Source organism: Nematostella vectensis, chromosome 4 (genome assembly GCF_932526225.1).
Source record: "Nematostella vectensis chromosome 4, jaNemVect1.1, whole genome shotgun sequence".
In the NCBI taxonomy this organism is placed as follows: Eukaryota; Metazoa; Cnidaria; class Anthozoa; order Actiniaria; family Edwardsiidae; genus Nematostella; species Nematostella vectensis.
The window spans coordinates 1,436,046-1,452,372 of NC_064037.1; the positions used below are offsets into that span (position 1 = coordinate 1,436,046).

The 16,327-nt window shown below is 39.4% G+C and overlaps 2 protein-coding genes across 2 annotated transcripts; both read left to right on the plus strand.

The window, feature by feature from the left end:
- The first annotated feature begins 5,268 nt into the window (after positions 1-5,268).
- Positions 5,269-12,674, plus strand: LOC5502402 (sister chromatid cohesion protein DCC1). Its single transcript, XM_048726231.1, has 13 exons — positions 5,269-5,376; positions 6,251-6,409; positions 6,528-6,658; positions 7,119-7,156; positions 7,394-7,540; positions 7,761-7,851; positions 8,016-8,154; positions 9,620-9,678; positions 9,810-9,883; positions 10,069-10,146; positions 10,531-10,616; positions 10,947-11,009; positions 12,107-12,674. Exons 1-13 carry the CDS (start codon positions 5,282-5,284, stop codon positions 12,213-12,215), a joined length of 1,269 nt encoding a protein of 422 aa, XP_048582188.1. The 5' UTR covers positions 5,269-5,281; the 3' UTR covers positions 12,216-12,674.
- Positions 12,675-13,016: 342 nt separating this feature from the next.
- LOC125561799 lies at positions 13,017-16,202 on the plus strand. The gene is made up of 2 exons (XM_048726230.1): positions 13,017-13,324; positions 13,700-16,202. The coding sequence occupies exons 1-2, from the start codon at positions 13,259-13,261 to the stop codon at positions 16,106-16,108; spliced, it is 2,475 nt and encodes an 824-aa protein (XP_048582187.1). The 5' UTR covers positions 13,017-13,258; the 3' UTR covers positions 16,109-16,202.
- Positions 16,203-16,327: the final 125 nt, after the last annotated feature.

The window sequence follows — 16,327 nt, forward strand, 5'->3', positions numbered from 1 at the left end:
ACTCGGCCCAGCCTCCTAATGACGTCATATGCTAAGCATCTATTCGCGGGACATTCACAAAATCCCAAATTTATAGAAAATTGAAGCTCAAAAATAACCAATGCGGTACATTCTCCATAACTATTCATCCCGACAATGCCATAAACTCATAATGGATATTTGTTTTAAGTAGTGTTTTAATTTGAATTTACGAGATGTTTCTGCCTGATTGACATGGTACGTATGTTTGTTGAGTAAGTACAAGTTTGCTATTTTAAAGTGATCTTTATAAATAGATATCTGCGAATGCCCCATAAATACGTCTTATCTCGAGGAATGCCCATATTAATGAATTTTATATTGCCAATAAGCATTATCGCCATTGGCTACTATTACTCACGCCCACCACTTCTCAAGTTCAGAGCCGACAAAGGCGGGTCTTTTCTAGGTTGATTGTAAAGCATTATAGAATTCTAAGTTTTTATTACGAGTTTATTTTGTCACTCAGAAATCAATGAACGATAAAAAGGTGGCGCCACTACTTTCCCTCGCGCAAAGTACATAGCAGGGTGGCTAAGCACTTTTTTGTGCACTTTTTAGTAGAAGCACCAGACTTGGCACATATGTCCCTTAGGTCAAGCAAATAACTTTTTCAGCTAAATGCTACTTATTAGATGTTAAACTATATAAACATGTAATAAGTATCATTTAGCTGTTTTTCGTTTCTCTTATGTCATAACTGATAGGAGAAAACACTAGAGGAGTCTAAGATTTTTGGCACCCTCTGAAAAAGTTATTTGCTTGACCTAAGGAACGTATGTGCCAAGTTTGGTTCTTCTATTAAAAAGTGCACAAAACAGCCATTTTTTGCGCTAAGCCACCCTACTAACACCAATCTCGTACACTGTGCCATTTTGTTTATTTCTTTCTTTTCTAATTTATTTGCTGTGATCTTGAACCATACCAGAATGGGGCGTGGCGATGCTGGAAAAGAACCCTTTTGGGAGACTGGTGGTCGAAGAGGTGTGCGCTGGGCCTCTAGCGCCCGTTCAGTTGCTACGCCGACAGGGGTGCCGCGCAGATGGGGGAAGGGGGTTGTTACCCCCCTAACACGATAAACGTTTTCACATATCCTTGTAGTGAAGCCCCCCCCCCCCCCTACATCGCGGATGCAATTCCACTTATAAGCCCCCTGTTATTATTATTATTATTATTATTATTATTATTATTATTATTATTATTATTATTATTATTATTATTATTATTATTATTATTATTATTATTATTATTATTATTATGTACGCGCCTAGTAGCCTACGTAGTAAGCGCTAAGGGAGTGTTCATTAAATACACCGAGGGGGGGGGAGGAAGATATTAGGGGGGGGTGCGAAAACTTTTAGCCATCAAAAGGGGGGCTCTGAATTTGTTAGGAGCCATACTTTTCAGCTTTAATATTTTACTGATATGATCTAGTTTGTAGAACAAATACAGATTAAATATTAAGCCTAATGACAAATGTATTTAATACTTTCTTATAACTGTTTTTATAAACAATAATATAGATACTTCCTGTATAGTCGGATTTACCGATACAGTTAATTATCAGAATAACAGGAACAAATTAAAATAAACTTCTAAACAGTGGTGGAGCATGCAAATCTCCATACATTTTTTACGTTTGACATTATCCCTTTTTTACAGAAAAATATTCTTAACATAAACAAATTTATACAAATGTATATTCCTTCACAGGCTACCTAGGGGCGGACCATGAGGATTTTGAAAAAATCCCTGCACCATTTAACATGATTTTACATGCAAAAAAATATGAAGTATGCCTAAAAGAATTACCGCCTTTTGATCATGAGAGACAAAAAAAATTATTTTCCAAATTTAAAGCCTTTTTTGTTTATTGAGGTCGTAAGAGGGGGGGCGCTCCGACAATTTTGGTGTTCTGAAAGGGGGGTGGGGGGAGGGACTCCGACAATTTTGGTGTTCTGAAAGGGGGCTCCGACAATTTTGGTGTTCTGAAAGGGGGGTGGGGGGACTCCGACAATTTTGGTGTTCTGAAAGGGGGCACCGACAATTTTGGTGTTCTAAAAGGGGGCACCGAAAAAACATTTACAATAAAAGGAGAGCTCAGAAAGTTTAAGGTGTCTTTGTCTTGAGTAAAAATCGTCCCTCCCCCCCCCCCCCCCTTCCCCCTAAGGGTTGGGAAAAAAAAAGAGAGATGCACAGTTACGAGTTCGCGCGCGGTATTATCTCATCTTGCGAAGCTATTGCCGCTTGATCTGCAGGCTCCGCAGGCAACGCGTCCAGGTGCTTCCAACTGTTATCTCAAGCATGTGCGGATTTTGTGCGATATACGTATTTCGAGTAAAAATTTGCGTGTGAATTCTTAAGTTTAAAAACTGTTTTAACATGAATGTGTCACCGAGAGAAAAATAACTCATTTATAACCGAACAACCTCCTTCATTCGCATATTACTCAATATGGACTGATGGAGAGAAACACAATTGCTGATTTGGGTGGTCTTGTACTTCCCTGTGGGGATTCATTTGAATTCCGGCGGAAAAATGGAATATTTCATCACCGGATGGACTTATTATGTTATAGCTGTGGGGAAGATCACTGATCTCGTAAACTAGAAAAAGTAAAGGCGTAAGGTATCATTGCATGACAGCAAAAAAAAAAAAAAATTGTCAGATTGCCTTAGGGATTCTCCTACAACCTATAATAATAACTCTCCAAACAATTTCCTGAATCTCCAGTCTTCTGCTTTGTTTGAGCACCCATTGAATGGTATTGATACGATAAAACAATATTGAGGCACTTGCATATATTTCCGGATCAAATTATCTGCATGCTATCGGCGGTCGTGAAATGAAGTTGCTGATTTCTGCTAATCTCCCCCTAAGAGTAAAAAAATAGCTTGGCTTCCCACAGTTCCTAGCTCAACGGCGCACGGAACGGAACGAGAGCAAGCAAGAGACGATTATTTTTCCTATTTTACCTTGTATGAATAATTATTCATATTCGCATCTATAAGACAAAATGTGCAATCTGTATTTCCTTGCCCATGAGTATTATCTTGGAAACTGCTTCAGAATTGTCGTTTGAAGAACTCCACTTTTATGCAGTTGAATGATGCTTTTGGCATGACAATATATTCATTAAGAAGCTGTGAGTCTATCCACTCAATAGTCAAGCAGCAATCACAAATAATTTCTCGGGTAACCTTGAATCCTAAGATGAAGCCTACAGTCTGCGAGCGGAGCTAATTTCTCGAGGAGGGATAAAAAATTAAAATGTTTCACAGTTGTGGGGGGGGGGGGGGGGGGGGGGTATTGAACTTACTATTGAGGCTAAAATTGTTGGATTCTGCTGCAAACGTTTTCATAAATATACATTATAAGTACCTGCTGTTGCAGGACGGTGAAGGAGAGACCCCTTTTTTATTGCCAATATTCTCTATTTGCTTTTAATTCTTCTTAATACATATGTCTTTCTTATCATTCTTATCCCTGTAAATCATTTCCCCTATCGCCAGAGCCCTCGTCCCCGAGCTCAAGCGTATTGCGTGACAGAGGTCAGAAGACAACCTAGGGTCCACCCCTCCCCTACCCCAGAGACAAGGAGATGACGCGCGAATTTGATATGACCCGTCTCCTCTGCTGACAGAGCTTTCCTTTCGTTGTTTCAACTGTTATATAGTCTATTTTTGTCGGGTCTTTGTTGTTGTTATTTTTTTCGCGAGCTCTTCTGTTTATGTCACAGGCAAATGACACGACTGTAAGCTGCTGATAAAAATAAGGGTTTATTATGCTAGCATAACCTATACTACATGCGTATCAAATGGTACCCCCGTTTTTTCGAAGTGCTCGTAAAACTTTTAAAAGAAATGCAGTAATGCTCGTTTTCTGTTTTTCTGTTTTGAGTCACTTTTGCTTCTACTTATATGTATTTTGATCTCACGCGACACCACCCACAACGCTTTCCCCACCTTCACTATCTAAGATCCTCTTTGATGAAGGCATTTTTGCATTTCAAAATGCTTACCAAATATTCTTGGGTGTGTCGGTTGCTTCGACAAATGTGTTTTTCCCCAAAACTTGCTGCTCGCAGATGAAAACAAGCCAAAGTGCTCGTGCTCACCAAGACCGTTTGCTATATTCTAGGTCATCCTACACGAACATATAACTGATACGAAATGACAGGAATGAAAAGAAAAGACAATCATTACCACAGATGATCACATGTATGTCAGTTTATCCCTACAGATTTCCACATGCAAATTATAGATTACCACCCGTATATAAGGGGAGGGGATCGGAGAACACAAATGACGGTTTTAAGGATTGCACCACAGGCTTACCACCCTCTATCCTAAAATAAAGGAGACAATAAACATTGTTTTGTGGTGTGTTTTTAATTCAGAATAAGTGGTATTTCCTATGGTTTGGGGCAGTTGAAAGTTTCACCTTACTTATAGGAGGTGATCGTGAATATTTCAAGCCAATAAATTACTCGACTGACTGAGATGATGGCCAGCCTACATTAAATCTAAGAACACGGATGGCTTTAGAAATATAATCAAACTAGCCGCGTAGGACTGGGCAAGAGGCGCAAGCACGCTGATCAGGGTCGTCAAGAGGTCTTTTCCTATTAAAGAATATCTAATCCTGCACATACCCGTCAATAAGTTCTAGCCCATGGAATAAAACCGAGAACAGAAACGAAAGGGAACAAATGATTAAGCCATAAAAAGTTCTGATAAGTAACAGAAAAAAAAATGTAGACCCAATTGCCCGAGGATCGAACCTCCTCACATCAGATGAAAACGAGAGAAAAAGATAGACCATACTCCCAGACATGCGCTGAAACGCCGTATGGCAGCTAAAGCTTTACGGCTAGGCTGAAGATTTCGGCCCCAGCACCGCTATCTAGCGAACTGTACAACACAAAGGCACCTGAGGTACCCGCGCATTAATGGGGAGGCAATAACCAGGATCCCAGGCCTGTCTTAGTCGGTTACGCCACGCACAGCTCGCTGAAATATAGAGTAAAAAATATCGGGGTCTTTTTCATGCTTGCCTCTCTTGGGAATTAGCGAGTTGCTATAGCAGTGTGGTAATTTTGTCATCATCTTCATCATGTCTTTAGCCTTTTGTTCTTCTTTGCCCAGTTGCGCACGTGCTTATGACATCTTTCGTATTGCCTCCTTCAACTACGTGGGTTATTTTGGATGAATCAATGAATCAATAAATAGGAAGGATAAATAACATAAATAGCTTTGTAAACATGAACGATTCTTGGGGTTCCTGTGGACGTCGGTTATTGCAAAAGACTGAGCTCGAGCAGGAGGGAAAATTAAAAATGGCGGGAACGAGTGTAAGGTAAGCTTGCAGAGAAAGCGGAAAATCCAGCGAAAAGAAGCTTTTAGGGGCCGCATAACTCAAACATCATACTTTTGAAAGCTTCAGGAAGATATTAACTAAACTTTTCTTTCATATAAACTTCCTAAACAATCTAAGAATTTTTTCGCAAGGTCGAAGCGGTCTTGCTCTGCCCACGTTTTTATTCTTCTAGGGCAATCAGCCTTTGATATTTCTGCCACTAGATTTGCATGCCCTTCACAATGGTTTATCATTCAGATAGATTGACACAATAAACGTATAAGCATTTTACCAAGCACGTAGCCAGAGAGGTTCGAGGGTTAGGAAGAACCGCTCTGGGAGGGGGGGGGGGGTATGTTTTGAGACAAAAGAGATTCATGAAAAGCCCAAATTTACCAAGGGTGCACCTGTCTTTTATGCAAATAGAAAAACGAAAACCATATTTATGACCGAATAATGTCGGTTAAGGGCCGACAATGGCCAAGAAAACCCATGTACATCCTGAGTCATGATGACCTGGCCATCTTAATGGCCTTTAAGTTCCTTAATAGCAAAATATATAGGAGGTACGCCCTAGTATCCTGTGTAGGGGAGACTTTGAGAGGAGGAGAGGTGTAGTTTTCTAACAGAGGGCCATATGTTAGAAAACTGTATTTTGGTTAATATGCTACCCTTGGTAAATAAAGATTATCGTATTGTATTATATTGTAGATCCTGGATTTCCCGAAGTTTTTTCATAACTTAACCCAAGTCTTCCAATCGTCTTCCCCTAAGGAATAGCATAATTAAATTTTGCTTGAAGAGGGTGATTCATGAGAAGTTTCACAAAGTCATCTCACACAAAGAAGTCCTTTATCTTGATTTCTATTTTAAGAACCATGGAGAATGTGATGGTGTCAGCTAGGGCGGCCGGCATCACGTCTCGCATCGGCCCAGTGCAGTTGCTCAGGTTCTCATCACACGTCATGTCAGATGAATACCGACTACTAGAGCTATCTCCAAAGCTCCTGGAGACCTTGGAGCAAGGGGAAAGGTATGAACAATAAGTTTAAGATGTGCAAATATGAGAATCCGAAAGGCAATGCTAGGCCTTGTAGCTGTTTTTGTCTTTTGTCTTGATTGAATTGACCATTACCCATATTTCTTTTTAGTTTGGTCATCCGTGGTGAGAACCAGGAAGAGGCTTTGCTTTTCTCCAAAGACACAACATTTGAAGTCAAACTTGCTGACACATCTAATACATTACTCCTAACACCAAGTTGCCAAACACCTAAAGACAATGGTCTGTCTCAATAACAATCCTTTAACTAAACATCAACAACAAAAATCAATGACAACAACAATATAAAAAAATGAAATAGCTATATGGCTGAAGCAGTTCTAGTGTAGTTTCTGGTGGCATAAGTATCGCTTGATACCCTGAGTTTGTTGGTTAAACCTCATTTCACTAAACTTTTTCTGCAGTTTTTTATTTCTCTCCATACATTTGTACAGACACATTGTGCCCCTATCCTTTCAGCCCGACCATATTTTAAATTTCTTTATTCAAGACCTTGATTGTTTTTTTAATACCATCATGTATGCTATAGCTACAGTGAGAAGTTTTGTCATTTTTTCCACAGCTTCTTGGCAACTACCCCCCCCCCCCCCTCACCACCCCTCTTCTCCCCACTCCCCCCTCCCCATTAGCTGAAGCCCTGACCAACACAAACTTGATCAAGCTCTAAATCTTTTATTGCTAGGGTTCAAGCAAGAAACGAGTGAACTGATTGAAAGACAGGTACATTTTCCCCATGTTTTATCATTGCTTTCAAGAATAAAATACAAATATTCAGCAATTGGCTTTCTTATTTTAAACAGCATTTCTATTGCAATCTTCGTTGTTTGGCTTTTCAATATTCAAAAGAATAATACAAAAAGTTTAAAAATGATGGGCACTGAAAATTTAAGATTGTAGTTTATGAAAATAACAATGTTTATCAAAGAAAATAGTAGTCCTTTTCTGATTTCCTATCAGGTTTCCAGCTGTCATTCAGAATACCTGGAGGTGAGGTCAGGCAGGCCACGCCTTCAAAAGCTGCGCAGGTTATTAGAGCAGGCTATGTATAAGGGACCAGAATATGAGAACAAAGGCGACGATATGACAGACGGTATTCGGGAAAAGGTAAGTATAGAGATTTATTCTATCTGTCTGTCTGTCCGAAATTTGTGCCCTTGTGTCTGTGTGTGTGCCCCCTGTCCATTTGTCTGTCTGCCTGTCTGTCTCTCTGTCATAATGTACAAGGGGTGGCACTTTATAAAGTATGAAAATAGGCGAAGAACATAAAAAAATTGATAATTAATAAATACAATTCCCTGTCTTCTATTTTCTATTATACTTTTAGTTCACTCTAGATGACTTACTAAATGTTGTACAAGGAAGTGAGCAGGAAATTAAACAAAAGCTGGACAAATTAGGAGCTCTTGAGATCAATGGTATTGTTATTCCCATTACTTGTTTGTTTGTTTCCAAATTTTATTTAGTTTAGCTTGTCTTGATGAAACATCCCTGAAAACCGCCCTTCACCCTCCACAATCATTTTTTTTTTTCAAATATGTTGTAACTGCGTAAGTTTAATTTATTTGGTATTATTATATAGGCCACTGGCGACTGCTGGAAAAAGACTATGAAGAGAGGGCCACAATGCGCATTCTGACATACCTAGAGGAAATGGCCTGGGATTATCAGAGAGTACCATTAGATGAGTGTTGTGATGGACTGAAAGAACTCCAGCCAAGGTACGAATTCCTTCTTTAGAGGGGCTGATACATAAGGGAGGGGACGATACATTAGGAATGGGCCAATACATTAAAAAGGGGACTAAAAATTAGGGAGGGGACAATACATAAATGAGGGGACAATACATTAGACAGGGGATGATACATTAGGGAGGGGACGATACATTAGGGAGGGGACGATACATTAGGGATGGGCCAATACATTAAAAAGGGGACTATAAATTAGGGAGGGGACAATACATTAGACAGGGGATGATACATTAGGAAGGGGACGATACATTAGGGAGGGGACAATACATTAGGGAGGGGACGATACATAAATGATGGGACAATACATTAGACAGGGGATGATACATTAGGGAGGGGACAATACATTAGGGAGGGGACAATACATTAGACAGGGGATGATACATTAGGGAGGGGACAATACATTAGAGAGGGGACGATACATTAGGGAGGGGACGATACATTAGGGAGGGGACAATACATTAGGGAGGGGACGATACATTAGGGAGGGGACGATACATTAGGGAGGGGACAATACATTAGGGAGGGGACGATACATAAATGATGGGACAATACATTAGACAGGGGATGATACATTAGGGAGGGGACAATACATTAGAGAGGGGACGATACATTAGGGAGGGGACGATACATTAGTGAGGGGACAATACATTAGGGAGGGGACGATACATAAGGGAGGGGACAATACATAAGGGAGGGGATGATACATTGGGGAGGGGACAATACATTAGGGAGGGGACAATACATTAGGGAGGGGACGATACATTGGGGAGGGGACGATACATAAGGGAGAGGATGATACATAAATGAGGGGACAATACATTAGGGAGGGGGTGATACATAAATGAGGGGATGATACATTTGGGAGGGGACGATACATTTGGAAGGGGAGGATACATTAGGGACGGGATGATACGTTAGGGGGATGATACATTAGGAAGAGGATGGTGATACATTGGGGAGGGGCTGATACATTAGGGAGGGAGAAGGTACAAATATCTTCCTTGGACGGGGCAATACATTAGGAAGGGAGATGGTACATATATCTTCCTTGGAGGGGACGATACATACATTAAGGAGGGAGAAGGTACAATTATCTTCCTTGGAAAGGCCGATACATTAGGGAGGGAGAAGGTACAAATATCTTCCTTGGAGGGGACGATACATACATTAGGGAGGGAGAGTGAAAGGGAGGGTCTCCTCTTACTAAAGCAACTTTACCAAACCTGTCAAAAAAACTCTTGGGAGGGAGGGAAAATAATTTATTGAAAAGTGGAAGCTGCTAGAACAACTATTTAGCTTATATTTAAAATCACCTAGGTAAAAGTTATTTGGTAAGTATATTATTGAAATGTTTTTGTTCAAATAAATAAAAAGTAGTCAGTCACAAAAGAATTTGATAAGGCATTGATTAAGTTTCCATCCAAACCTTTTACAGCTTTGTAACAGAATACTGCCTGCGTCATTATGGCAAATTGTGTGATGGCTGCATGGAAGGTTAGTTTACTTCTCCAGATATTTCATGGAGACGTATACTTGTTGTTTTGGATTATCTAGCTCTACATGGTAGCTAGGCTCTACTTCCAGCTTGTTTCTATGACACTCACCACCCCTTTGCTTTTGTTCAGAGGTCCACTATCATCTGTTGGAAGATAAGATCTGCAGGTTTTATGCAGAATATCTCCTTCGACCTGCGGGCAGAGTGAGTTACTGATACAACCTAATTTTCAGATGCATACAAGTCCACCACTCTCTTGTATACACATTAAAATCAGGACACAACATGCAATGATAGTCCCCTCAATGGCAGACTAGCTTCCTATTATTTTTGAACATTAAATAAATGATACAGTACAGTAAATATATAATAATCCATCCCTGTTCCAGTTCAACTATCACGAGTTCATGGAGTCGTGGCAACAGAGTGTTCCAGATGGCATGACAACTACCCTTGAACATCTACAGGTCTGTTGTTATCACCCTTAAACTTCAGCTACCCTGAAGATACAGATATTCTGATAGAGGTTTTTCAAGCAAAATGTTAGACTTTTTAACCTGACAGGGTTTCAAGCAAAATGTTAGACTTTTTAACCTGACAGGGTTTCAAGCAAAATGTTAGACTTTTTAACCTCAGGGGGAGTGGAGAAATGGAACCTACAGCCCCTGGATGTCTACTGGACACCCTGCAAAGCTGCTGTCCAAGTCATAAAAAGCTTAAGAGCCTCTCCCACCTAACCCCTGTATTGTTGGCTATTTTTAGTACTACGTACTACATATTGTGGTGTTGGCCCTATTTGATGTGTTTGTGTCACACACCCTACTTGCCTAAAGTTTGACATTATATTGCAGGGTATTGCACTAACAGACATGAAAAGTCATCCCCCTGTTATCTGGCATTTTCCAGCAAGTGATCTACCGGAAGAACCAGAGATCAGGTAAGAACACCATAGAACTGCAGAGTCAGAAGAACAAGAGATCAGCTAAGAACACCATAGAACTGCAGCGAGTCAGAATAACAAGAGATCAGGTTAGAATATCAAAGCACTGCAGTAAGTCAGAAGAACAAGAGATCAGGTAAGAACTCCATAGTACTGCAGAGAGTCAGACGAGCAAGAGTTCATGTAAGAACACCATAGAACTGCAGAGAGTCAGAAGAACAAGAGATTAGATTCTGGGGGTTCTAGTGTTAACCTTGGTTTGCTTCTTTGGTTCTGTTTATTTACTGAAAAGCCTGTTTTTATTAATGATCTTCCACTTGTTTGCAGGTTTAACAAACTTTTTAAAACAAGAAATAAATGGACATTTGATGAGATCCAGCCCTACATCAGGTACTGAAGATATACTGAGTTAAATACAATAACAGGGGTGGATATCTACTAAAGATATACTGAGTAAAGCAATTACAGGTGGACATGGGGGGATATGTACTGAAGTTATACTGAGTTAAGCACAATTACAGGTGGATATGGGGGGGTATCTACTAAAGATATATTGAGTTAAGCACAATTACAGGTGGATATGGGGGGATATCTACTGAAGATATACTGAGTAAAGCACAATTACGGGTGGATATCTACTGAAGATATACTGAGTTAAGCACAATTACGGGTGGATATGGGGGGATATCTACTGAAGAAATACTGAGTTAAGCACAATCACGGGTGGATATGGGGGGATATCTACTGAAGAAATACTGAGTTAAGCACAATCACGGGTGGATATGGGGGGATATCTACTGAAGATATACTGAGTTAAGCACAATTACGGGTGGATATGGGGGGATATCTACTGAAGAAATACTGAGTTAAGCACAATCACGGGTGGATATGGGGGGATATGTACTGAAGATATACTAAGTTAAGCACAATTACGGGTGGATATGGGGGATATCTACTGAAGATATACTGAGTTAAGAACAATACAGGGGGGACATCCACCCCAGTATAAAAAGTTAGGACAACTATGATGGCTCGGACAACAAGATTTATAAAGATGTGTTCACGTTTGGTGATCAATTCCAATTTAATTTGCATGGAATAAGCAAAGCATTATGTCAGAGACATAAAAAAGAATTAAGGACGATGTTCCACCAAACCATGAGGTTGATTAAAAATGTGGATATTTGAACTGCAAACTCTTCTAAACTTTGTCTGCTACTGTAGAAATGGTTTGGTGGAATACAGCTGAAAGATATCCAATAGAAGTCATAACATGCCGCTATTGAATTCTGAATCAAATTCTATTGTTTTTGGCCGACATCATCCACATTGCCATTGCTTAAAAGCCCCTAATGCCTCTTTATTTGGTATGAAATAATAAGTCTCAAAGTTTAACTCAGACCCTCCAATACACCACCCTCCCTGGAACTGATAACACCTTTACAATGTAACACCAATATCTCTTCATCTGTCACTTCTCATTGCAGGGATTTGGTGGGTACTGGGCAGCCCCTAAACTCTCTCCTCTTGAAATATGCTCGCTCCTCAAAAGATGACGCAGGAAACAAAGTTTACAACTCCAAGAAACCAGTCTAAACCATTGTTCCAATACTCTATTTTTAGATGATATATGGAAAGTTATTTTGTCTAATGGGGGGCATAAAGGCTGTTTAATGGGTAGGGAAGGAAGCTACTGTGCTTGATGCTTGTAATACAGGGCCAATGAAGAGTAAGTACGCAGCTGCTTTGTCTTCTATTATCTGTGCTCTACAAAGGAGTTCTTTTGTCTCTATTCTTCTCGTTCTTTGTGTCGAGGTGCGGATATTGTTCATTTGCCCAATCAAATTGCAGCTTATAAGAGCTGCGTACTGACCCCCAATGAAGCATATATGTAGACACATAAGCGTCAACATCAATTCTTTACTCAACCACAATATAATGTACATATTTACAATGTAAATACACCCCTGTAAGGTGACAAACGATTACACTAGCATAATAACACATGTAAAAATCTGCAAAATTGATTAACATATTAAACAGGAATAGATGAAAGTTCTTACATATTGATTACACAACCACCTATACAAGGAGGGAAAGTTATTACAATAATTTGGGTGGTTTTCATGAACCCTTGGATTTAGAACTCAATACTCTTACTTTCATTCCTCTTTTCAGCTGGCTTGATAACTACACTTTGACTACTACATAGATTTTTCAAAAACATTCTAAAAGACTGCTGTATTTTAACAGTAGTTAGATTTGTTTCTTTGATACAAATTAGAAACATACACCGATTTCAATAAAGGTTGTCAGTGCAAATGGCGATTGGCAAATGGAAGTTCTACTACCAAAAGTAACCATGCGTCTTCAGGGTTCCCACAGTCAGGGAAAAGTCAGTGAAATTCGATTTTTTTTCAAGGTCAGGGAATTGTCAGGGAATTATGATTTAAGTCAGGGAAATTTGATAATTCTCAAAAAGTCAGGGAAAAGTCAGGGAATAATTCTTATTTTTCAAAAATCATTATTATGAATTGTGTTGGCGATAATCAAGCAACCTCACTGTTAATTAAAAGTTTCAAAAATCGCAATACATCAGTATAAACGAATTATCCTATGTGGTTTTCCTGTGGAGGAAAATGAAGTGGAGGACTGGGTCTGAATTATGTCGGCCATCTTGTTGCAGTATTGGAAAGCACGTGGAGGTAGGGCTGGAATTAAGTATTTTAGCTATTTTAAGGGCATTATTTCATAACCTTAGCAGTGATAGAGTGGGGGGATGCATAATGTAACAATTTATTGATCATTTAATGACAAAATCGGTAAACTAACGACATTTAATTCAAGATATTTTTGTATGCAGCGAATTTTTTCGTAACTGTTCAGTCTTAGTCTTAAGCTTTAAAAATTATTTTTGTTTATCCTGATTTGCATTTTGAAAAAGAGGAAACCACGCCTGAACTTAGTTAGATATACATTTTTTTTGTCCATTCTCATTGCATTTAATTGCAGCATGACTTTATACAAAATTATTTACAGTCGTAACACTAATTTTTTATAACTTTTGTATTGGTTTGTAGATGAGTAAGCGAACTGTATTTAATAATCTATGGCTTCAAGACCCACTATTTCCTTGGGTTGCACAAGCTCAGGAATCAACTAAAGCAAGGTGTAAAATGTGCTCTGTTACATTTGAGCTTGGAAATATGGGAAAACAAGCACTGATAAGTCATGCTAAAGGCAAAAAACATCTTAGGAGAGTTGCTCCATCGACACAACAAGTTTCTTTGAACTCTTTTGTCACTGTGCAAAAGCAAGAATCCGAACAAAATTCTTCAGCAGCAGAAAGGACAATGACTGTACCACCTCCTCCCGTCGATCTTTCTCAAGTTGCCAGTTCATCTGATTCATCTAAAGGCACAATTAAAAAGTATGTTACCAAAGATGAAACTCTAAAAGCAGAGGTGCTGTGGGCTATAAAAGTCCTCATGTCTCACTATTCCTGTAATAGTAGTGCAGGCACTGACAAGCTATTTTCCAATATGTTTCCAGACAGTGTAATTGCCAAACAGTTCCAATGTGGAGCAACAAAGTGTTCATACTTGATTTGTTTTGGCATTGCCCCATTTTTTCATGATGAATTAATGAAAAGACTTCAAGAGCAAGGAACAATGTATGTTATCTCATTTGATGAATCGCTGAATACAGTGATCCAGAAAGAACAGATGGATTTGATTGTGCGCTTTTGGGATGTTCAGAAGAATAAAGTTGTATCAAGATACATTGATTCCCAGTTTCTTGGTCACACAAGAGCTGCAGATTTACTTCAAAGTTTCAAGCTAGGTCTACAAAAGCTGAATCCTGCAAACCTTGTGCAGGTATCGATGGATGGTCCTAATGTTAACTGGAAATTTCTTGAAGACCTATTAGAAGATAGAGAACAAACTGATCCAGATCTTCCAAAGCTCATTAATATTGGTGCCTGTGGGTTACATGTGGTACATGGGGCTTTTAAATATGGAGCTACAGCCACAGGCTGGCGTCTTGATAAACTTCTGAGGTCTCTCTGGTACACTTTTTCAGACTCACCAGCAAAAAGAGAAGATTATGAAGCCATTTCTGGAAGTTCCATGTGGCCACTACGATTTTGTGGAACAAGGTGGCTGGAAGATTTGCCAGTGGCAGAACGAGCAGTGGCTATCTGGCCAAATATCAAGAAATATGTTGACGAGGTGTCAAAGCTACCAAAGAGCAAAATTCCTACAAGCCAATCTTTCAAAAATCTACAGGCATTTGTACAAGATCCACTCATTGTTGCCAAACTTGAGTTCTTTATTAGTATCGCACGCATTCTTGGGCCTTTTTTGAAGAAATTCCAAACCGATCAGCCCATGGTCCCCTTTCTTACACAAGATGTACAAACCATACTTGAAGCAATCCTTTCCAAGTTTGTTAAGAAGTCTGTGCTTCAAGAGGCAACAACATGTGCTAAGCTTGCTAACATTGATGTTAGCAAGTCTGACAATCTTCTACCACCAAGGAAGGTAGATGTAGGTTTTGCTGCGAAGATGTCAGTGCATAAGATGGAAAGTACTAAGCAAGCCACACCTCTACAAATCCTGGAATTCCAGAATAATTGCCTTGAATTTCTGAAACAATTATCTAGCAAGGTAATGGACAGATCTCCTCTAAAGTACAAGATGGCTAGGAATCTGGTGTCTTTAAATCCTATTTACATGGCATCAAACCCTGAAGCAGCAACAACCAGATTCTCCAATGTCCTTCAGCAACTGATATCGCATAAAATGAAATCTACCCATTGTTGTGATATTGCTCTACAGCAGTACAAGGCATTCCTTGCTGATGTGGAGAGATACAGTAAGGAGGACTTCAAGTCCTACCAGTCATCAGACAAAGCACTTGATGTCTTCCTAGCAGAGTACTTTCACCAGAAACCACAGTATGCAGACCTTTGGCAAACAGTAAAGATGCTGCTTATCTTGTCCCATGGTCAATCCTGTGTTGAAAGAGGATTCTCTGATAACAAGGATATCGTGAGCAACAATATGCACCAAGACACGCTTGTTGGATTTCGCAGAGCTCACAGTGGTGTCAAAAGTCTGGAATGTCCAATTGAAGATTCTATCACAACTGAGCTGCTTACATCTTGTAAATATGCTAGTAACAGATACAGACAATCTTTAGCAGAGAAGAAATCAATTGAGGCAAAAACCCATAAAGAAAGCTTGAAAAGAAAAGTCGAAGAAGACATCAAGCAAGCAAAAAAGAAAAAACAAAAGCTTGAAACTACAGCTACTGCTCTTCTGAAAGAAGCCGATGACCTTGCTACTAATGCAGAAATGAAGGGAGACTTTAGCATTCTTGCAAAGTCGAACGCCTTGCGGGTAAAATCAAAAGAAAAGAGGAAGGAAATAGAGAAGGAAGAACAAAATATTGATCTTCTACAGAAGAAGCTGAAATCCTTTTGAAAAGACGTTAAGTCAAAATCTCACAATCTTGAGACACTATTGCTTTGTTGCTGTTATTGAAATTATAGATTATTCATTAAAAGTATTCATAAGACATGCTGCATGGTCATTGAAAAATGGGTTATGGTCAGGGAAAAGTCAGGGAAAAGTCAGGGAATTTTACTTTTTCAGATTAGTGGGAACCCTGGTCTTGAAGAATATGGATAAATCAAAACAATT

What these genes read in the sequence shown, in the direction of transcription:
- LOC125561799 (XM_048726230.1), top strand. Translation starts at nt 13,259, where the DNA reads ATGAAGTGGAGGACTGGGTCTGAATTATGTCGGCCATCTTGTTGCAGT. An exon ending in GTATTGGAAAGCACGTGGAG is followed by an intron (nt 13,325 to 13,699) that starts GTAGGGCTGGAA and finishes ATTGGTTTGTAG; the next exon opens with ATGAGTAAGCGAACTGTATT.
- LOC5502402 (XM_048726231.1), top strand. Translation starts at nt 5,282, where the DNA reads ATGAACGATTCTTGGGGTTCCTGTGGACGTCGGTTATTGCAAAAGACT. An exon ending in ATGGCGGGAACGAGTGTAAG is followed by an intron (nt 5,377 to 6,250) that starts GTAAGCTTGCAG and finishes TTCTATTTTAAG; the next exon opens with AACCATGGAGAATGTGATGG. An exon ending in TCCTTCGACCTGCGGGCAGA is followed by an intron (nt 9,884 to 10,068) that starts GTGAGTTACTGA and finishes TCCCTGTTCCAG; the next exon opens with TTCAACTATCACGAGTTCAT.